This window comes from Morus notabilis, unplaced genomic scaffold (genome assembly GCF_000414095.1).
Source record: "Morus notabilis unplaced genomic scaffold, ASM41409v2 Scaffold783, whole genome shotgun sequence".
NCBI classification, from domain to species: Eukaryota; Viridiplantae; Streptophyta; class Magnoliopsida; order Rosales; family Moraceae; genus Morus; species Morus notabilis.
In genome coordinates, this window is record NW_010366150.1 from 390,497 (window position 1) to 414,275 (window position 23,779).

Consider the following 23,779-nt stretch of genomic DNA (forward strand, 5'->3'; position numbering starts at 1 on the left):
AGGCTCTGGGAAATGGCAAGAAAAAAAAAATTGTCTTACGTGGATCTGAAAGGAGATTTGCTTGCGTTGGCGGTCGACTAAGGAAGACTGGGATGCAGCGACCCAATGGGGCTCAAGGAACGACTCATATAAGGCCTGGAAGACGAGGGAAAAGTGAGGGAGAGTTTTAGCATCACCCCGACCTCGGCGTCAGAAATATCCGAAACTTGGAAGTTCGCGTTCGTAATCTTCCCCCCCGGGATCAGTATGCGTTCTCTTGGTCCCGGGGGTGCACGGACATTAGGAATGGGCACTACCGGTGTCCAGGTCTTGTCAATCGATGCTTGGCTAGGGGCCGGCTCCTCAGTACGCCTCCTCTTGTGCTTGCTCTTTTTGCCTTTCGGTGCAGGGCAGGAAGAGCCGACCTTCTACTTCCCCTTCGCCGAAGGCTGTTGGCCTGACGGGGGCCGCGGGACGGACGGTGGCTGTTGGCTCGGCGCCTGTTGTTGGCTTGGCGCCGGCCGTTGGCCCCCAGGAAGCTGGATTCTCAAAGATGCCATTTCTAGCAAGAAAGAGAGGGTACCGTCAACATTAGGAAAATACGATTCTTAATTCAACAAGGCATCGAGAGAAGTCATTACCCTCGTCGCTTAAATGGAAATACGAACGAACGACGTCGAGATCCGAAGGGTTTGGAAGGTCAAGAATTAGGCCCGCAGTACGAAGGTTCTCCTTGGTCAAGAGCGTGTCGATGTGGCGAACCTCCGACGAGTAGGAAAAAGCTTCCGCGATCCTCGCCAAGCTGTTTCCAGAAAACTTTGGCCGATCCTGGTTAACTGCAACACAGAGGACTCCTCGTCAACATGTGAAAAGGGGGATCAGGTCAGATAAAGAGAGAATTGAGGGGCTTACTCATATTCCCAAATGCCGCCTGCACTAGCCTTCGGCAGGGCTGGCGGTCGTTGGGATGGAAGTTAAAAGGCCCACGGATCATGAAAAACATGGGCTTCCACCCATGTGACGACGATGGGATGCCCAGAATAAGCTTTCCAAACCTAGGCTGAGCCCTCCCATTGCCACTAAGAAAATACCACCTATCGCACTTGGCGACGTGGCACAACTTGTACATGAATCGGAACTCGTCCAGTGGGAGTTCCATGTCAAATTTCTGGTTCCATAGAATCCAGGCTCCCGCAAAGTAGTACCAGAAGTTCGGCGCCAATTGGCCAGGAGAAATACCGTAAAAGTGGCAATAATCTTTTACGAATGGATGAATTGGGAGAGTCATCCCTGCAGTTACCGCTCTTGTGTAGACCGGAAGGTATCCAGTCGGCGGCATATTGGTCCTAAAATGGTTATCCGGGAGGAGGTACTCGAACCACCTCCCGTCAATACATCCCTCCTTCACAGCCCGAATGATATCCTTATTTCGGACCTTCGACGCCACATCGTCGGCTGTAAAGGAGGGCCTATCTGGGTCTCCGCTCGTGGAAGCCAGGGGGGCATCCACCGTCGCAGTGGCTACTCCGCTTACGCTCCCCCCCGTAAAAGGGATCCGCTCAACCACTTCGTCTATCATTCGGTCGACGCTACCGAATTCACTGCCGAGATCGTCGCCCGGCTCAAAACTTCCCTCGACATCCTCGATATCCCTAAGCACAGAGCTGACACCGGAAGACGAAGAGGTCCATGAGATCTCTACCACCGAAGGAGGGTCAGAACGGACGACAGAAAGAGAATCCTCTCGACTGGGTGAACTTTGGGCCATTATTCTGGTAAAAACAAGGACAAAAAGCTAAGTTAAAACCCTAACATCGAGAGGAATAAACGGTGACTACTCTAAACGATGACTGGTTAAACGTCGACCATTCATACAAGAATGGTAACGACGGGTGTTCATGGGAACTGCGGGTTCCCCAGAACCCAGAAACTAAAGACAAACAGACAAAAAATGCGCACATATAAAAGCCAGGTCATCCAGTACGACAGAATACAACAAAGTAAAGTCTCTTTAACTAAATATTTATTCTCATTTTCTGCATATATGTTTACGTATTCCTGGTACTCAATGGGGGAAACCCTGTGAGTACGCAAAGAGAGGAAGGATCCATGAACTTACCGGTGAAGAAGTAAACCCGGGACGGTTTCGTAGTGCACCTCGGAGAACGGGAAGGACGAAGGCGGAAGTTCAGCAAGCAGGGTTCCGGTAAAAGTACGGATGTCCCGGCAAAGCAGCGGCAAAAAGTTTTTTTTTCAAGTTTCGAAGAAGGAAAAAATGATCCTCGGGTCCATGGAGAGTATTTAAAGAGTCGGGAATGAAGGCCCCCAACCGTCGGATGAAGACCCCAAAAGACCAACGGCCAGGGATCACTCTCCGTATCTGACGGTAAGAGGAAGGGCGGAAAATTGAAAAGACGCGGATCCGACGGCCTATATTCGTTTTATTGAAACACGTATACTCATCATTATGCCAAATCAATCGACGCGACGGTTATGCACCCAAAGCACCCAGGCCATCATTGCGGACGGAGGTTCGGGACCGATTTCTCACACGTGAAGCACGGAAAGGATAAACCGAACCTAGAGTTCGAGGCCGCCTAAAAAAGGAGCCCTCGACCTGGGGGGTGGCTGTTGTGTGGGAAAATGTGATGGACACCTGGACCAACGGTGCCACGACACGTGGCTATACTTACTTTCCGCCGAGCACCCAACCCTCGACGCTTCGTTTCCCTCAAGATCAGCTATAGAACCCGAAGATGAAGTCCATAATTAGGGCGACGACCCCATGAGGCCTCGACGGTTGCTTTCGTCTACGACGACACGACAAGATCCCTCGACTGCAGAAGAGATCACCAGAAAGGTCGAGAAAGGTTAAACAACCACTAACGACGAGGGGAACGTCCCTTTTCGACATGATAGGTTACATGCAAAGATAAGAGAAGTCTGACAGCATTAATTGCAAGTTTACAAACCGCTCCCCCTAAGGGACAGAAAAGCATTACGGAGAGTTACAGAGCCGTAATAGAAGACTAATTGGTTGAGTGAACAGTACTAATTAGTGGGCTATGTCTGGGCCTAGACGGGGAGAGCACTTGAGTGTTCCTACCTACGAAGGAAACTCACCCAGTGAAGGAAGCCCGAGTATAAAAGAAGAAGGACCCCAATAGGAAAGAGATCCGAAAAATTCCAAAGGAAAAAGAACGAGAAAGAGAGAGAGAGATAGTAGTCATTATAAACTATGATCTCCACGAAAGAAATATAGAATATACAGTGGATGTAGCTCTAATTTCATAGAGCGAACCACTATAAAATTCTTCTTGTTCATTTACATACAGTTCATTCAAACACAGAAACACTTTCATTAAACCCACAAGCCGGTAATCCAAAGGGGAACCGCAAGGTAATCCGGCGGGTTTATTGTTGACGAAATCCGACTGTCAACAATTTGGTCGGTGGTTTTTATTAAAAAAAAAACAAAAAACTTAAACTGTTTACGAACACACCTAATCTTGTAACAGCTATAAGTGTGTAGGATAAAATAAATTTGACTCCCACATCATTTAAATATAAAAATAATACCAAGGATTAATTTAAAAAAAATAAGGATTAATTTCAATTATGGCCCTTAAGTAATACTTATCTCACTTTAATCCTAAAGTTTCAAGTGACACACCATTAGCATCTGAACTTAACACATATTGCATTAATGGTATACCATTGTGACATCAGACTTTAAAAAATCGACGGAGTGAAGCATGTGAGGCGATTAGTGTATTTACGGGTCGGAAATACTATAGGAAGTGATTAAGGGAAAATGTAGTAAATAGTAGATTAATGAAATTAAATGAAGTAAATAGTAAATTTTAAAATTATTTGAAGTAAATAATAGTTTACGACTAGTACAAACATTTTTCGCGTAACTTTTTTTGGACTTGTAAAAAGATTTCTTCGCATGTAAATAAAGATTTTTTTGTGTTTTTTTAACCACGCAAATTATTTGTTGGGACCTTTTTTAGAACACCAACATATCAGTAGGCTAAATTTTTTGTTTGTCGGATCTGCATACAATTACATAAAAGTCAACTAGAAAAACCTAACCATCGATACACCAGGTGTACTAGAGAATCTCCCATTATATTTTCTAATCGTAAATGAATCATTTACACATCCACGTAAACTATTATTTACTTTAAATAGTTTTAAAATAACCGTTTACTTTATTTAGTTTCATAAATTTACTATTTATTACAATTTTTCAGTGAATTAAAAAAAAGAAAACATAAAACAATAAAAAAAAATTCCCTTCAAAAAATAAACAACTAAAAGCATCAAGACTACATTTATATAGAACTAATATGCATTATACAGAAAAAACAAGAAACAAGTCTTAATGGTAGTTACGTGCCATATGAATTTATATACATACATACAATATATACATTTTGATCGAAAACAGCCCCTCCTTTTTTTTTTCTTTTTACCATAAAATTTAGATGTTTTTTCATTTTAACCCTTTTTTTTACCTTCTTTTTTGCCTTTTGCCCTAAAATTTTATTTTTTTCCTTTTGTTTCCTACTTTATTTTTTATTTTTGGTTCATTTCGTCTTAAAACTTATTTATTTTTTCATTTCGATCTTTTTCTTATTTTTTATTTTTACTTCTTTCTCTAAACCTTTTATATTTTTTTCATTTTGATTGCTTTTTGGGATTTTATATTTAAGTTTTATATGCATTTAAATTTGTCTCATTTTCAAGATTTTATTTTAAAAATTTGCATTCCTTTTTCTCTACGCCTTATTTAATTACAAATTTTATTTTTTGATATATCCATTTTGTCTAATTTGTTTCTCTTGCGTTATTTCCTTATTTTGCTCATATTAACATAGTTTCTTTCATATGTATCAGTGCTTAATAGAACTTAACACATGTGGTACTCCACACGTGTATAGCATGACTTCATAGTGATGGCATGGTTGAAGCTTCTGTTTTCTGCTGCGTCGGTAGGACATTTTTTGGCATGGTTTCATTGCGTTTTTCTCACTTGCAGCTGAAGAGTTTACTAAGGAGGTGAATGTATGGGGTTTGGAGTAACCAATAAGGTGTCTTTGTTGACTTGGTTATTTTGGGTGAGTTGGAAGAGAGAAAACCATGCAGCCAGTATTGTGTTTTTGCCCTGTTTGTGTATATTTGTTTGTGTTTCTCTAGAGAGAGGGCTGCATATTGACTTATCAGGAGAGATGGGAATAAGTAAAAAAAAAAAAAAAGAAACGGAATGGAGAAGGAGTTTTTTGTCTCCTAGTGTGTGAGTGTAACAAATGGGTTAATAGGCTTTGTAGGATTTTTAGATAATAACAGATTTTGGTAATTAAAATTGGGCTTTGGGTAATTAGTATTTTTTTGTTAATTTTCTTCATAACTCATATTATCCTAAATTCTTCATAAACCCGAGGCTTCACAAGTGAGCCGATGGTCTAATTGGACTAGATAAAATATGCCCATTTACGTTCCTTAGCTTACCAAACCACGACCCACGTAGAGGTCCCCGAAACGTGACTTAGGCCCAAGTACCATACATTGAGTCGTGTTGTGGGATTTGAGCTGAATCCGTACCATGCGATTTTTCGGGCATCAACAATACTTATTTAATTAGAAAGGATATTAATTAAAAGTAAAAGATAAAATAGTTATTTATTGGGCTTGGGCCACCCCTATTTTCGAGGCCTAAGTCCCTAGCCGGGAGCAATGAGTCGAATCCCTAGTCGAGGTCGAAATTGGGATGGGTGGTGGGGTTTGGGCTGGGGTCCACATTGGGGTGTGGCTGGTGTGTGGACTAGGATTGAAGCTACACAATATGGATTGCAATCATTGTCATTGCCTAGGGGTGTAAAGCCGATGCAGGGGCTTGCGTCGCGATCAAAGTTGATGTTTAGGCTGCGACCAATGTTGAGGTCTGGATTAGAATCGGTTTTAGGGTCTTTAATCCATGTCATGCTCGGTGCCAATGTTAGAGTCATGACTGGCGTTGCGGTTGGAATGAGATTAAGGTCGGTATGAGGACCAATGTTATAGCTAGGCGGGATCAAGTTAGCTTTGGGGATGAGACAAATCACAACCGATGTCGAGATCTGGATCGAGGCCTAAAATTTTTCTTTTCGAAAATTCACTACGTAATACAACCCAAAATGTTGTAATATTTTACCCATCATCTATATATATTACACAAAAATTAAACATTGTACAATATGGAAATAGAATAATACACTATAGTCTCCCAGCTCCACATTGTTGTACCGTGTGAAAACCTTTTCTATTATGTTCCTAGTTAATCCACATTGTTCGCATCAGACAACTGTCTTTTACTATATTTACTTTTCAGCTTAAAATCTTGTGTCTTCATAATTCTCTTCTCTCAAGTATGAAAAGAACTTCTAAACGCCAATAATTTCTGGACGCAACTGGGCAATGACTATTCTTGGATCAACTATATTTACTCACAAATCAATAGCACATAAAATTGGTATCTACTAGAGTGGCATAAAATCCTTTCAGTTACAATTTACAGGGCACTAAATAAAATAAACTCAAGTAGAATAACAAGGAGAAATATGAACATAATAGGTAATTATTCATGATGCGAATAGCTGGAAGATTCTTTGATTTCCATTTTCACTGTTTTAATTAAGGGAGAAAGAGGAAAATAGGCCAAGACTTGAGATAAATTAAAATTAATAGACCAATAATTTACATAAGTTAATAAATATGCCAAATTACTATTTTTATCCATAACTTATCTGGTTATGAACCATAACTTGACAAATTATTGTCCATAACTTGTCCGGTTATGAACCATAACTTGATAAGTTTATCCATAACTTATCTGGTTATAAATCATAACTTAACAAATTATGGCCTATTAATTTCTATAACTAAAAGTTAGCCTACATACTTTCTTAAATTTTTCATATTGGCATATTTTCTACTATTTTCGTTTAATTAATTGGCTTGTCTTTAAACTCTCTGATTTGACAATTTCAAAGTCTATTAATCCATCTTTACTTCATTTTATTGTTTTTAACTTCCATTTATCTGTTAGCTTTTGCTCCACAAAGTAACTCATCAAGGCTTGTGCATACTTGTAAATTCCATCATGGGATTTTTCTCTAGAATCAAATCATTTTCTTCTCCAAAATCTTCTTCTTCAAATGCCAATGGAAAAGAGCAGATCGACGAGACAAATCGGTTCAAAGAATTTGCGGAAAAAAGGATTAGAAAGGAGCTTCAGATGAGAAGTGAAGATCCTATAACAAACTGTAGCTATGGAGTGGTGGGAAATGGTGATGACATCTTCCATTTGCAAGGTGCTGTCATGGGGCCATCTGATACCCCTTTTGAGGGAGGTGTCTTCTTTCTCTCTATTGAATTACCTTATGACTACCCTTTCAAACCACCCAAGATCATTTTCCAAACCAAGGTCTTTAATTTCCATTTTTCTTTAGTTTTCATTTTGTGTTTTCAATACTTTTAATCAGTGAAACTTTCATATTTATTTCAACATGCTTTTTTCTTATAAAAAAAAAAAAAAAAAAAAAAAAAAAAAAAAATACAATTGAAACGCTAAATAGACTCACTAGTGTCGCAGAGTGCACAATCTGGACCATCGGCTTTTGGAGCCTATATGACTGAACGGTCCAGATCAAGCACTCATGAGTACATTTATTATTTCTATGTCAATTTCTCTCTCTCTCTCTCTCTCTCTCTCTCTTTTGATTTATATTGTTATTGAATTCATTGGTTTTGATTTGTAGGTTTTGCATCCAAACATAGATGCAGATGGGACAATTCACATTGACATTCTAGGGAACATTTGGAGCCCTGCATGCACTATTGAGAAAATGCTGCTATCATTATGCTCATTCCTTGATGACCCAAATGCAGAAGACCCTCTTAGCCCAATCTGTTCAATGTACCTCAATGACAGGAAATCTTACCTCCAGAAAGCAAGAGAGTGGACCATAAAGTATGCCATGACATAGTCTCATCCCTCTCTTCATAATCACACACTTTCTCATATATAGTATGGTTTGTACTATATGCTACTTAGGTTGGTATATAGGTAAAATCTCTAACTCAGTACATGTATATTTCTTTTAAAAACATGTATATTTCCTCTTAAAACATGTATATAGGTGTCTTCACACATTATATATATTTTAAGAGGAAATATACATATTTTTAAAGAAAATATACATGTGCCGCTTTAATCCAGCACCGGATTGGAGAACTGGTTTAGGTTGGTATTATATGACTTCTATTTGACTTGACTGCTTAAATTGACCACTGCGATCTTGGAAATGTTTTGTCAATATTGTATATGACTTTGATGATATTATATATTTCCAAGTAGTAGTCAGCTCGTTCGATTTAGCTTTTGATGGAAGATGAGAATGAATAATGCTTGTGTGATTGTCTTAATTACTCACCTAGATATGCTTATACCCATCTTGAAAATTATCATGACCATACAGAATTTAATTGTTTCAAATCTCTGAGTTTTGTAAAAGTGAAATGACTGCTTAATCCAAGTGCTTTTACGCTTGACAATTTGAATATTTCTTTCAAGATATGTGATGAAACTATTTTTTCATGAGGTGTATAATTTCTCCTTCAAGGGCCCATATAACACGGATTAAGTGTGTACTAAGACGAGTTTGGAAGAGATTGTAAGTCACGATTTGGGCCAGTTTTCGGCCCAAGCATTTTGATAGGGAAGATGAGAAAAGCCCCTTAGTGAAAATTACACAACGTGACCTTTTTTTTTAGAGTGAAATCAAAATGTGGTTTAGTTTTACAAATATCATTTATATGGCTGATTGTTTGAACTATATTTTTTGGCATCTCAAAAATAACCTTTCAATTGATTTTGATTTTTTTTTTATTGGAAACTAATTTCCACATTTTTCTCATAATTTAAATTGCTAAAAAAAAATGACCCAATTAATTTATCTAGTTTTTAAATTACATTTTAACATCTTAATGCAATACTTTTTTTAAATTTGACAAATTTAAATAATTATCGCCTACTTCATCTGTTTTTTTAATCTTTTTCAATTACATTTTTTTGAGAGGTTATTAATATGTCATTATTCTAATGAGCCTGTGTTGTAATGATATAACGTAGTTTGTCATTAAAAAAAATAGATGAACCTTCGTTAATTAAAGGAGCCCACTGGTGTAATTAAATTAACTGCATTGTAATTATATCTATGGGTATATCTGTGGCAATTTGTTATATCTATAGCTATTTGTTGTTAATTTTGCATATATAGTTTTTGATCAATATTATAATATAATTGTTTGTATATTAATGATATGGGCTAGAACAATTCCTTGTTAGGGAGGTGAGTACTAATACTTGCAGTGTTTTGATCGTTTTGATAATGACGTTGCTTGTATTTTATTTATATGGACTGGAATAATTGTTTATTAGAAACAAGAGCACTAATATTGCTTTGATCGTATTTATAATGATATTGCTTGTATTTTAATGACATGAGTTAGAAAGATTTTGGTAGATTTAAAATATTAAATACTGATATTATTTTTTTTTAGACTTGATTAGTTAGAATCTAGTTAATTAAATTTAATACTGCTTGATGGATTGAATTTTAAAACTTACAAATACTAATATATCGTGAGAAGTAATTTAGTTAATTTGTGATTTAATAATATCTCAATTCTTTTATTTTGGGGATTTACATTTTTTAAAAAGGTAGATATCTCACAAAATGTGAGAAAAATGTGGAGCAACGTCTAGATTAAGTAAAAAAACAAAAATATCATTATAAGGTTAATAATGTAATTACATAATAAGTTATTAAATATCATTATAGAATTAAGCCATTGATGAGATATCCACATTTCAATCCTCGAGTTGTAATTTGACCATATGTCTAAATCACCCAAAAGCTTACGTTTGGTTCATGAATTAGAACCATGTGATTAGAATTATTTTTTATTTACGTGTAGTTTTTATGAGAAAAAATACTGTAGCGAACCACAAACCATGATTCAAATTAAAGAATGAATCTAGGTACCAAACATCCTCGATAGGCCAAACGTGTGCCCAACACACAAAATTTGTAGTCCAATCACAAGTGTAGATTTACGACCTTCAGAACAAAAAAATAATAATAATAAAGGAGCTTGAGACACTACCGTATTAAATACCATAGAGAAATTTTATTGACACCCCAATATTTTTATTAGGGCACCCCAACATTTTTAGAAATTTTAATTATTCTCTTTTTATCTTATAGTTCCAAAAATACCCTTATGTACGTCCCACACTTATATACTTTTAAAAATTTGTTTCTTAAAAATATTTACTTTTATTTTATTTTTGGGTGAGATATGATTCTTCCCATTTAAACTTGATGAGATATTTTTTCCCCCCTAAACTTGAACCTTTTATTTTTTTTTTCTATTCTTTCCTTTTTGCTATTTTTATTTGAACTTGAACGGTTTCTCTTTTTTTTTTTTTTTGTAATGATTTTTTTCCTTTTCTTTCCTTTTTTGCTTGTTTTATTTTAACAACTTTGCAAATTTTTTTTTTTTTTTCCAAATTTCTTGATTATGTTCACGTGACTAAGCTCTACTATTATCATCATCATCAATCACAGTTTTAGGATTGAGTAAAAATTCTTAATGCGTTCATCTTCTTCGTCCTACAAAATATAATTAGAAATCAAAAATCAAAACCAACAACTTCAATAAAATAAAATACAAACGAGAGAGGAAAAAAAATATACATTAAAACTTGATGAAACTTTCACATCTTGCTCCATAATTGCTCGGTGAATTGAAAATTTTAATTAGATTTTAGGGAAAAAAGTTAGGATAGATGATTTTTTCAATATCACTTAAAACGATCGAAAACTATCTGCATTTTTGTTCTTCAACCTCACAAATTACGTGGGGAAGAATGATGCAATGGAAGTTTTTTTTTTAATGCGCTAAATGAAAATATTCAACTAAAAAATAAGGAAAGTGAATCTTTTAAGAAACTATTTTTTAAAAGTGAAAAATTATGAGATGTACATAGGGGTATTCATGAAATCATAAAGGGTTTTAGTTTTAAAAAGAAAATAATTAGAATTTTTTAAATATATTAGGGCGCCTTAATAAAATTTTAGTGTGTCAATAAAATTTTCCAACAACATAACTAGTAGAGGGTCTTAGCACCAGTAATTGTTATACCCTCCTGTCCATCTATTAAAATCATGCCCATGTAATTATTTTGACTCATGATTAGGATGCAATGGAAATGTATTGATGTAGGATTGGGTAAAATTGAAAAACATAAATAGAATTTAGAGAGAGAATGTAATCAAAGAGGAGAAATAGAATCAAGATAGAGAAGAATAATCAAGAGAGATAGAAATCTAAGAAGAATAAGAACTCAAGAGGGATAAACCAATAATTTCAATATCACTAATCATCAAAAGCCTGAATAAAAATAAAATCACTAATCTATTTATAGAGAATGAAATCTTATCCTACTCAAAAAAGGAGACAAATATACATAAATTTAAAATAATTAAAAAAAACATAATCCTATATTGAATTTAAATATTAAAATAATTCTAATATAATTTGTCATCATTCTCCCTGAGTTGAAGAAATTCGATTTAAATTGGAAAGAGTCATAAAGCAACAATCTGAAAAGCAAGAATCTCTCGGTTTTAATACCGGATTCTAAAACGAGCCATCGGTGCTTGCAAATTGATTGTAGAGACATTCTAGCTATAGAAAAACATCAAGAACAATCGAGACTTTTGATCACCATAGTTAGAAAACAATTCTACCTCATTAAAAATTAATTCCATAATCAAATTAAAAACAAATTTTTGTCAATATGCATTAGATCCAATGTCAACAACATACTTGGAGGAATTGGGTTTGATTGTTTATGGAGGAGGTGGCTCATCAACAATAGGTGTGTCAATAGTTTTGTTTTTGGTCACAACCTCATCTTTAGCATCATCACTCTCAATAGATTGGTTTGGCTGACTAGAAATTGAGGAATGGATAATAGGCTCATACACATAGGATTTTGCTTTTCGTTTGACAGGTTTCAACGTTTTCTCATTATGTCGAAAAACATATTGGTCGTGTTTAGAATTGATTCCGTTTTTATTTTTTACGTTTTTTGAGAAAGAAAAAATGAAAATGTTTCCAAAACGGCGTTTGGCGCAATAAAGATAAAAAACGGAAATAAAAATGATTTTTTGGTTTAGTGTAAAATGAGATAGAAATTAAAAACGACTTTTAGTCGTTTTTCATTTTTTATTTTCGTTTTCTTCTCTCTCGAGTAGAGAGAGAGGGAGAGAAACCTTAATGGGTTTTCTTATACTGAAAATAATCTCTTAATAAAACTACTAAACGCATTTTTAAAAATGATTAACATTTTCATTTTCATTTCATACAAAAACAAAATCATTTTAGAACGAGTTCCAAACGCACCCATTAATTCCCTTCGGCATATCTCACATCATGATCATCAACCCAAAAAAATCCTAATAAAATATTAGTAACATCCATATGAAGGACATCACAATAAACATATATCTCACAAGGACCAAATTTAAGAGGTAATAGATATCTTTCAGTGATTACAAAATAACAATTATCTTCCTAATATACTCAAAACGGTCTAGGATGAGGCTCAATATAAAAATTCAAACGGTTGACAAATTTAGTTGATACATAATTAACCTCACTACCCTCCTCAATAACAATTTTACAAGGAGTATTTTAGACTGAGAGATACTTGTAGTAATTTATTACTCTCACATAATCATCCATATATTCACAAGAATTCTCAGGTAAATTATTTATCAAAATAGGAGTCATGATAATGGTACTATACTGAAAAATTCATGATTTTTCTTTTTATTTAAATGGATCCAATACTCATAATTAAATTACAACCTAAGAAGATTATAAAATTTTTTTCAAAATAAAGGTGTTTGGTATGAGGATTCGCGTCATAGTTCGAATCATAATTCGTGACTCGCTATAATATTTTCTCTTATAAAAAATATACGTAAACTAAAAATAATTTTGAATCATGGTACTGAATCTGGGAACCAAATTTGATGTCCACTGATAACCTTGTGTGGCAATCTGCGGCATGTAAAGGGCCACTTTCTCTTTTTCTGTTTTTTTTTTTTTTTTTTTTTTTTTTTTTTTCTTTTTTTTTTTTTTTTTTTTTTTTTTTTTTTTTTTTTTTTCCTTCAATTTTTGTGGTGCTATCACATACGTCTCTGGTGCTTGTGGGTCTGTGTTGACATTGTGCGGCTTAACAGCGTTGAAGAGATTTGCGCGGCTTAGGAAAAGTAGTTCATTTTTTTTATTTTATTTTTTTTGACAAGATTTTTGTGGAACGAAAAAGCAAAGATAGATTAGCCGTGTTTAGAATTGATTCCGTTTTTATTTTTTTTTTATATTTTTTAAGAAAAAAATAAAAACGTTTTTAAAACGGTGTTTGGTACGATAAAGACAAAAAACAGAAATGAAAATGATTTTTTTAATTTAGTGTAAAATGAGAGAGAAATGAAAAACGACTTTTAGTCGTTTTTCATTTTTTGTTTTGGTTTTCTCTTCTCTCGAGCAGAGAGAAAGAGATAGAAATATTAATGATTTTTTTTATACTGAAAATAATTTCTGGATAAAACTACTAAACGTATTTTCAAAAATAATTTTTGTCTAAGATTGAAAACGTTTTTATTTTCATTTTCATATAAAAAATAAAATCATTTTGAGACGAGTTTCAAACGCAACCATTGAGTCAAACGATACGACTTCGCTCACAACTTGACTCTAATACTAATTGATGTAGAACCGGGAAGAATTGAAGAATAAAGATAAAATTTAAAGAGAGAATGTAATCAAAAAGGAGAAATAAAATCAAGATAGAGAATAATAATCAAGAGAGAGATAAAAATTTAAGAAGAATAACAACTCAAGAGAGATAAACCAATAATCTCAATATCATTAATCATAAAAAACCTAAATAAAAATAACAATCACTAATCTATTTATAGAGAATGAAATATAATCCTAGTCAAAAAAGAGATAAATATAAATAAATTTAAAATAACAAAAAGATAAACATAATCCTAAATTGAATTTAAATATTAAAATAATCCTAATCTAATTCGTCATCATATACAATCAATAATGTTCTTATTTCTTCTCTACATAGGAAAATTTTTATTTTGGTACCTTTTGTTATATCAAAATTTGAGTTTGATACGCTATGTTATTAAAAATTTTATGTCAATACTTTGACCATTTAGAAAAATTTGTTTTGTACATCAGAGCTATTTTTTAGACACATAAAAATAAAATTACTCTTATTGTAAAAATTCATCTATTGACTAGAATTTTTTTAAAAAATTTAAATAATATCAATTAATGACTTTACCGATCCATTATTAAAATTGATTTCGTGGTTCACTAACGCATCATGCATTTTAAAGGCCACTGGCCATTTTCCTAAAAAACAAGTTCCGATGACAGTAGAAAGAGCTATATTATATAGTTCTAAATCAGACTCTATCTGTTATGTATATTTTTTTAGTTTAATTTGATTTTAATCAGATCCAACAGTCTAAATCTGGAACTACCGCTAAGGAAGGATTACCCGAGAAACCTAAAATTAGAAAGCTCACTTAATTTCTCAGTACAAAATGGCGGGCCATCGAAACTCGGTTCCCTAACGTGACTTCAATACCCAACAACACAAATTTACACATGAAATTAGTTTTATCATATCCACATATTGTTCTCACTCATTTTTAACATAATAACAGTATTCAGCAGTACTCGAACCTTTTTTTGCCCCAATTAAACAGAATTCTCCGAAGATCCAAATTATGTCGTTACAACCTTATACAAGTCGTCGTCAAACTGTCCCATTGCATACTTTCTGGTCCATTCTTTGGCTGTTTTGTTGTATTCTTCCCAGTCGTTTTGGTACAGATAGCAACTTCTATTGAAATAGAAAGGGTCGACTGGGTCAGGATCTGCTAGGAGCGAGCATATGGAAAGCAACAGGGTTTCAATAGTCTGAATGGGATTCCATTGGTCTTCTTCTAGAATGTCAACATAAATTGTCCCATCTTCGTCGATGTTTGGATGGAAAACCTGCTCAGTTTTGTTGTCAGTTATTTGAAGTATGAAACAAGCAAAATATATAGCCAAGCTAATCCAGATTACGAGGACGTTTTGTTGAAGAATTCAAACCATGATTTGAATTATGGTTCATGGTTCACTACAGCGTTTTTTTTCACAAAAAATATACGTAAATAGAAAATGGTTATAATCACATGATTCTAATTCATGAACCAAACGTCTCCTACAAGATTTAGAACATGATGTTGATTGATTTGAATGGAAAATTTTACACCAGTATATATATTCAAAAAACATAGTACACAATCCTCATCACTCATAAATACTGGTTTAATTGGTGAGATTATTTTTGAATGATAGGGTTTTAATCCAATGAAGTTGGGTACTTTTTATAATCCGACACGATTCAATGGTTTTAACAAATCTTTTAACAAAAAATCTTCTATTTTTAGTCCTTACCTTTTCTGGACATTTATAACCTTTAGATCTTATTAAAATAACATCATAATAATACACATATAAGTAGAATTTAGAAATATATTAATAGTTCGTTTTTTCAAACCCTATCCTAGAAATTTCTTATCCTTATACCAAGTATGAGAGTCTCGAGTTAATCCAACGATTTGAATGTTAGAAAATGAGACCCGCGATGAGAAAACTCATACCTATCTCTTGACAAGCATTTTCTGTGAATATATATAACCATGGAAAACTGTGGTTGAAATAAAAGTGTGTTACTTTTCTTTAGCGTTTCTTCAACAAAGATGGACCTAGAGAATTGGGCATTTTACTAGAGCGGCCACATGGGATGTGGGCTCTAAACTAGGTTATTACATTCCCATGTGTTTTCTTTAACTATGATACAATGAGGTCCTGTTTATTTCACTGATTCGAGTTTAGAATTCGAGTTTTACTACCATAAAAAGCTCTCAGAAACAGTCAACTATAACTTTTTTACTACAGTAAAAAGCTCTTACATAAAGTCACATCTCAACTCAAATTAAAAACTCAAATCAGAGAACTAAACAGACCCTAATATATTACACTACTCCAACTTTACACTAGGTCAAATAAAAAATTTAAAAGAAATTGTGACAATTCTCAATAAAAAGAAAAAAGAAAGAAAGAAAATCCACGAGTAAATAACAACTTTAAGTCACGGATTTAAATATATTTAATAAAAAATGAATGGTCTATAATGAGACCATGTAGTTTTAATTTTAATACTTGGGATGTTTGGTTGGAGGATTCAAACCATGATTTGAATCATGGTTCATGGTTCGTTACAGTATTTTTTCTCATAAAAAATACACGTAAATAAAAAATGATTCTAATCACATGATTTTAATCCATGAATCAAACGTCTCCACAGTAAAGTTTCATGCATTACCGTAAAATTCTTCCGTGCAAGTGTGAAAGAAGCAAAACTTTAAAGGAGCCTGAATGCTTATCAACAATTTAATTGAAGTAATAAAATAATAGTCCTTGCGGTTTGACGAAAAATGTATTGCTGCACCAACGTGATAGACACGAGGGGTGTAAATTATTGTCCTTTAGAACTTGATATGAGCCTCTCTGGAGTTTGGATAACATGATTACTTATTTCCCAAATAAATGTCGCACTTGTATCAAAAAAATAAAATGTCATAATAAAAGTTCTTTGGTAATCAGTTTCTAGTTTCCTTATTAAAATGGTCGGAATTCCATGAGTTCTTTAGTTGCCAACCTAATTGAATGAAATTTCACATTAACTCTTTCAATTTATTGTTGTTTTGGATACAAAACGAAAGGGGTAATTATTATTAGGTCTTAAGTTATGATCATTACGTGAGAAAGAGAAACTGAGAGTCGGGAGAATTAATATTTGGTTTATAGGTTCGGATCATAATTTTATGTCTCTTAGTACAGCGTTTTCTCTTAAAAATCTGTACTTGCTACGAAACGAAAATGAAACCCCACAAAAACAAAGATCTTGATTCATTTCTACCCAAATCGAAGAAAAGCGAAAATCGACGATCTTACGAAAACATACCTTAGTTTTGAACTTGATTGTGGGAGGCTTGGAAGGGTATTCATCAGGCAAATCTATGGAGAGAAAAAAGACACCATCTTCATAAGGAGAACCAGGAGGCCCAAGAATCACACCTTGCCACTTGGAAGGATTTTCCCAACTGATTGGCCCATAACTACAACAAGCTGGAAAATCTGCCTCTTCTATTCTCTCCCTTTTGTAAATCCAGTGCCTCAAAGCTTCACTGTCTTTCACAACAAAACACATACGTAATATATATATACATATATATATATATAAACAAATAAACACATGTAAATATATGTGTTGTTTAATTTTAAGGTTTAAGACAAACCTTGTGTCTTCCATTCCAAGAGCTTATAATAAAGTTTCCTTAGAAATGATGAAAGTTTGGACTTCGAGGAAAACTAGGTTGTGAAGGAGGAAGCTTTAAATTCATACACAATAACAGGAATCTCCTTTTATACGTGTGTGTACCTAATTATCGAATTGAATTTTGGAGTGTAACAAATTTCCAAGAAGATGAAGTGGTCATTTCGTGTTATTTGAGTTTTTCCGCGTAGAAGAGAGAAAGTATATATATATTCTTAAAAAGAGCATATATTCTTTAGAGAGAGAGAGAGGAGATTGACTTGGTAATATTTAAAAATAAAGTTTTAGTTTTAAATTTGAATTTGAACTCGAGTTTAAATTTAAAAGAACATGAACTCAAATAAAATTGTAACTCGAGTTGTTTTTTTTTTTTTTTTTTGAGTTTTTCAGAACAAACCCAAAATTTTTTGTTTTCCTTATGATAAAAACTATATAAATGATAATTACAAAGCTTTTGTGAAATGAAGAGTATGAACAGCTTCTTGTTTTGCTTTTTGGGCGACGCACAAGACTTGGCATTGACTTGGCTTTTTTCTCTCTCTTATAGATACATGGAGTAATGGGGTTTCCCTCACAATGAAGTTCCATTAGATGGTAACCCATGGATCCTGAACAAATATTTTATTAAGAAAAATATTATTGGCACTAATAATCCTTTAATGATAAGTATAGGGATTTTTTTTAGTTACTGAACCTTAATTGGCACGAATGTCCCTAAATTTGTCAAAATGTGACAGCTTGGTCTCTAATTTTTTTATTTTTTTATTTTCTTTTTACGAAATGAGCTCTAAACTATTTAAAAGGATGAAATGTCATCATTTTCGTTAAATGCTGTCCAAAAATAGGACCAAATCCTAACCTATAAAAGTTGATTGGGACTAAAAAATCATCTCATAAAGAAGTAAGGCACCATAATGTCACCCTTTTAGGTTATATTGTCGTTAATTTTTGGACGGCATCTGACGGAAAAGGCTAGATTGCACCCTTTTAAATAGTTTGGGGTTCAATTCGTCAAAAAAAACTTGGGGGCCAAACTGTCACCTTTTAAAGAGTTTAGGGACCATTCGTGGAATTTACCCTTAATTTTGATATATTTCCTCCTTAATTTTTATTTTTTTTATCAGCTTTAATTTCTAATACTAAAATTAATAAATGATTTTTTTTAAATTTAATATAAATAATTACATCTTTATCGCATTATGATTGAAAATTTTACATAATTACTGTAAATGCAAAATAATCTAGTTTTCAACTGGTTTTAGTACTCGTAGTTAGTGAATAGAACATTTTGAACACGATGTAATCATATGGATACATGATTATCTATATTAAATCTGCTTCTAAGGACTAATATTAGTTTAAAAAAGAAGAAGAAAAAGTTCATAAAGAGGAATTTGTCAAAATTAAAAGTTGAGAAACAAAAATATCATTATGCTCATAGTTTAAGGACAATAGTGATAATATCCCTTTTGAGATGACATAAAACTCTCTTTCTCACAGAGGCATGCCTTGTAATTTCCTCAATAAGCAAACCCAGCTAACACAAATTACAACTAAACATTAAGGTGACGTTTGGTACTAAGATGACGTTTAATTTATGAGTTTAGAATTATGGTTCATGATACTAATTTTTAAAATTTAAATTTTTTATGAGAAAAAAATATTGTAATGAATTAAGAATCATGGTCCAAAACACTCGAAACAAACGGAGCATAAAAAAAATGTACACAAACTAGTACGAGTAAAATCACCCTAAAAACTAGCCCTGCATAAATTAGTATTTATTTATGAATTGGATTGGATTGTATATTTTTAAATAGCCCTGCATAAATTTATTTGTGTTCAAAATTTGATAAATTAGCATTTTTATTTAAAAAGGCCTCCTAAAAACTTCTTGCCTAACGTATCGGCCGATCTTGAGCCCGCACTGTGGAGAGCCGCGCGCTCAGAAGCAGTGCCATAACTCCGCCTAGAACGCTTCTTTTTACGATAAACCAGGTAAATATTTTCTTCAAAAGTTTCACACTTTCTTGTTTCAAAATACAAGATTAAAACCTTGGAAAAGATAATGTGGATCCAATTGAACTTTTGCTTTTGGACTTTAAGATTGAAACACTTTTCATTGGCAATAAAAAAGGTCCAATCATAAGCCTTGTTGACATGGGTATTTCTGTCTTCACAGAAAAAGTGCTACTTCTCAAACAAGGAGTAACGGCCACCAATCAGAATAAACCACTTCTCCCAGAAGTCTTCTTTACCTAAACTGTTCATCCAAAAGAAAAGGAACAGTCTTTCTTCCAACTCATTATTTCTTAATTGCTCTGAAACACTAATCTAAAGTCAAGAACTAGTAGAAGAATCGTCAGAAGTTCAAAAAAAAAAAAGAGAAAAAACACTGCAAAAATGGCACAAGAATCAGCAGCCTCCGAAATGGCCAGAGTTGACGACTTCTACTTCTCAGTACTTTTTGATGAATCTCCATTCCCAATATCAGACTCCAAATACGCTGAAGAACTTCAGCTCCAAGAGGCTCTTATGTCCATAACAACCAATACTTCTCAAACGACAACATCGTCGTTATCTTCTTCTTCGGTATTACTTGCTTCCTCTTCACCACAACCACCAATACTGATCCAAGTCCCGCCCCCAAACGACAAACAACAACAACAACTAGATCTCGGCGAGTCGTCGCAGATCTTCTGCGAAATCTGTGCTGAGCGAAAACCCATCGACGAAATCTTCCCCAACGACAGTTCCGATTGCAAACACTCGTTTTGCTCGGACTGCATAAGCAAACACATATCGACAAAAGTCCGATATTCCCACTTGAACAGCGTGATATCGTGTCCCGGTTTGGACTGCAAAGACGTGCATGTTCTTGAGCTTGAAGCCTGCAGAGAGATTCTGCCGAAAGATGTTGTGGACAAATGGGACGACTCTCTTTGTGAGGCTTTGATTCTAAATTCCCAGAAGTTTTATTGTCCTTTCAAGGACTGTTCGGCGGTTTTGTTGGATGATAGTGAGGAATTGGGAGAGGTTATAGTGGAGTCGGAGTGTCCTATTTGCCATAGGCTTTTCTGCGCGCGGTGTCGCGTGCCGTGGCATTCGGGGATCGGCTGCGAGGAGTTCGGGAGGCTCCATGAGGATGAGAGAGGGACAGAGGATTTGATGTTGAGAGAGATTGCTAAGGAGAAGAAGTGGAAGAGGTGTCCTGAGTGCATGTTTTATGTGGAGAGGACTGAGGGTTGTTTGCATATCACTTGCAGGTCAGCATTGATGATATTCACAAATTAACTTACATTTTCACATGCTTGTCTTTTGAATAATATTTTAATGTTAAGAAATGATCAATTTTATAATTAGTATTTGGTCACTGTGTCCTAACTGGTCTTGTTTGATTTCAGAATTAACATGAAAATATGCTATTAGTTTTGAGTTTTAATGTATGTTATGTGTTGAAAAAGAATGATAAATATCATTATCTGTATTTGGTTAGTTAGCCCAAATATGTTGATCTCAGAATTGACATGTTTAATATGTGTGTCGGACTTAGTTATAAGATACATTTTGTGTTGAGATCAAATGCTAAATATGGCTGGGTGAAAGTTGTTGTGTAAATTTGTGTAATCTTTGGACATGTAAAGTTATCATTAGTTAAAATCGTGGACATAACATTTTGAACACAAAAAGGCTGATGTGTGCGTTTTTTCACCTTCGAGAACTTGGCCTAATTTTCATTTCATTTTCTATGTCCCAAACTCTGTTTGAAGTGGTAATTTTAAATTTGGCTTGTTTTTTGTTTACTTGCTTGTGGAGGAGTTTTGGAGTGGATTGTTTCTTTGGTAACCTTTTTCACCAAGCACAAATGGGTTCACTTTTCATCTTGGGGATCTTGGTCTCTACTCTGTAACCCTGTTTTGTAACTTTTCTATTTTGGTTGTTTATTTACTATTTTGAGTAGGAATGGTTTTGGAGTTGAATTGTTTCTTCGATAACATTTTGATAAGGTAAAAGAATGTTTATGGTCCGTCTGGTCATAGGTTTGAACAAAAATTCAAATTTATTTATATTTTAATGAGAGAAAACGTCGTAACAATAAAAGGTGTGAACCAAATTTGAGACCCCATATCAACAACTCTGCTTTAGCAATGTTTAGATTTGGTTTGTTGTTTTGTATGCTTGTTTGGGATGGAATTGCTTTGGATATAGATATTTGGGTGAAATGTTAGACAAATTTGATGCTGTTTGGTTGCAGGTGTTCATTCCAGTTCTGCTATGGATGTGGGTCACAGTGGACTCAAACTCATGGTGCGTGCCAGAGGGATTAATAAAATGACAACACAAGGTTGAAAAGGAGGATATCAATATATCATAACTTGTGACTATGGATTCTAGCTATTACCCTTCTTGTGTTATTTTAGTTTTACTACAAAATTAATGTTTGTGTCGAGATGGAACATAAGTAAAAAATGACCTTTATTGACGCAATTGTTATGTTATTTGGCACGATTGTAATGATGTTTATGGTGTTGAGTTTTCTCCATATACATCATATAATATAATACAGTTGAACATCAAATTCGTGTGAAGCTTATGATTTCCTTTTTTTGCTGCGGTTGAACCACGATCCAAATCTTTTTGTTATAGCGTCTTCTTTCATACAAAAAATTTGAATTCCAGTTTAAATCTCAAACTCAATGTTGTGTTCTATTATAACTTGTAGAATAGAGAGTGGTACATTGCTCTGTTAGTCACTTTTCATAAAAATGTTTTAAGAAATATGTTTGCGGAATCACCAATCACTTTAGTTGACTAGGTTTTTTTCCCCCTTAAATATGAGATCTTCTGCCCCAAGTTTTACATAATGCAGTCAATATACCAAAATAAAAGGCAATATATATATATATATATATATATAAAATACTTTTGATATTATAACTGCGGGTTCTTCATTATCATATTATCAATATTTTTATAATAATGATAGTGCAACCCCTTGATTTTCAATTTCTTGTTTTCTTGCTTGTCGTCGAGAAAGGAATGGATGGTTTTCAATCGTAGTGTTAACTTTTGATAGTGCAAGCACGAGTTTTCAATTATCATAATCTCTATGAAATTGAAGACTTCTGGACCTTGCACTTCGGTGCGTCCGCCACCAGCACCTCGGACGAGCAAACATCATGCTCACTAGTCCGGACGGACATGCTACAACCATCTTTCATCAGCTCATGTTTCCATGCACTAACAACCAGTGACGGAGCCAGTTTTTCACTTCAGTGGGGGCGTACATTAAAATTTTTTTTAACAAATTATCTTAGTGGGGGTATATAAGAAAATATATTTATTTTAATGGGAGCATATATTATTTCAGTGGAGACTTAAGTGTAAAATTTTAAAATTTTTAAAGGTAATATGTTTTTTCAAAAAAATTTGAATAGTGGCAGCTGCCCCCGCTCATCTTCAAGTGGCTCTGCCACTGCTAACAACGTGGCTGACTATGAAGCATTCGTGATGGGCGTGCAACAGCTCGGAGCATGAGGCGTGCTACAGCTCGTCAAGCAGATCGAGAAACTCATCATCGAACACACTCCAAGCTCCTCCAACCGGTATGCTGATGCTCAGGCCATCCTCGGGTCACAAGTCCACCTCCATGGAGCAACTGAACGTCCTCGTGACAAAAAAGAGCTGATCAGTTTTGGACTCTCCGGACCTTGTTCCAGAAGAAGACGAGGAACTCCAAGACGATTGGAGGACCCCATTCATGAATCACTCTTTTCTCCCGAGAAGAAGGGAAGCATGAAGCTGCTCTGTAACTACGCCATCCTCTCCAGAGATCTCTACAAGAGGCTCTGTGGGTTTCTCAAACCGGATTTTCAAAAAAAATTGTGCGGAAGCGTGGTATCGATCGAATCACATAAATTAAAATTTAATACGATCATTATTTCATATTAATTTAACTACAAAGATATTAAAGAGAAGAAGGAGAATTTTACCGTCGTTCGATTATGACGTAAATCTTGAATTCCTCTAACACCGTCTTGAACTCTTAAATTCCAAGAACACCACGGTTCAGAAGTATGCATGAACATATATAATCATTGCATATGCTCACTTTGAACTCACTCATGCTCCCCGGAGCACATTACACCTAAGCTTGCTATAGCTCATGATACGCTTTTCAGAGCACATTACATTTAG

The 23,779-nt window shown here is 34.3% G+C and overlaps 2 protein-coding genes across 2 annotated transcripts; one reads left to right on the top strand and one right to left on the bottom strand.

Annotated features, from left to right (window-relative positions):
* Positions 1-14,739: 14,739 nt before the first annotated feature.
* Positions 14,740-17,722, bottom strand: LOC21404466 (ubiquitin-conjugating enzyme E2 11). The gene is made up of 3 exons (XM_010109492.2): positions 17,544-17,722; positions 17,210-17,432; positions 14,740-15,189 (listed from the first exon to the last, which is right to left on the bottom strand). Exons 1-3 carry the CDS (start codon positions 17,555-17,557, stop codon positions 14,917-14,919), a joined length of 510 nt encoding a protein of 169 aa, XP_010107794.2. The 5' UTR covers positions 17,558-17,722; the 3' UTR covers positions 14,740-14,916.
* Positions 17,723-19,845: 2,123 nt separating this feature from the next.
* Positions 19,846-22,177, top strand: LOC21404467 (probable E3 ubiquitin-protein ligase RNF217). The gene is made up of 2 exons (XM_024173105.1): positions 19,846-20,847; positions 21,837-22,177. The coding sequence occupies exons 1-2, from the start codon at positions 19,985-19,987 to the stop codon at positions 21,907-21,909; spliced, it is 936 nt and encodes a 311-aa protein (XP_024028873.1). The 5' UTR covers positions 19,846-19,984; the 3' UTR covers positions 21,910-22,177.
* The last annotated feature ends 1,602 nt before the right edge of the window (positions 22,178-23,779 follow it).

Bases quoted from the DNA above. Each gene is read 5' to 3' on its own strand.
- LOC21404467 (XM_024173105.1), top strand. From the start codon at position 19,985: ATGGCACAAGAATCAGCAGCCTCCGAAATGGCCAGAGTTGACGACTTC. The intron at 20,848-21,836 runs GTCAGCATTGAT...GTTTGGTTGCAG, and splicing joins TGTTTGCATATCACTTGCAG to GTGTTCATTCCAGTTCTGCT.
- LOC21404466 (XM_010109492.2), bottom strand. The intron at 15,190-17,209 runs GTATGTTTTCGT...AAAACTGAGCAG, and splicing joins CAATCAAGTTCAAAACTAAG to GTTTTCCATCCAAACATCGA.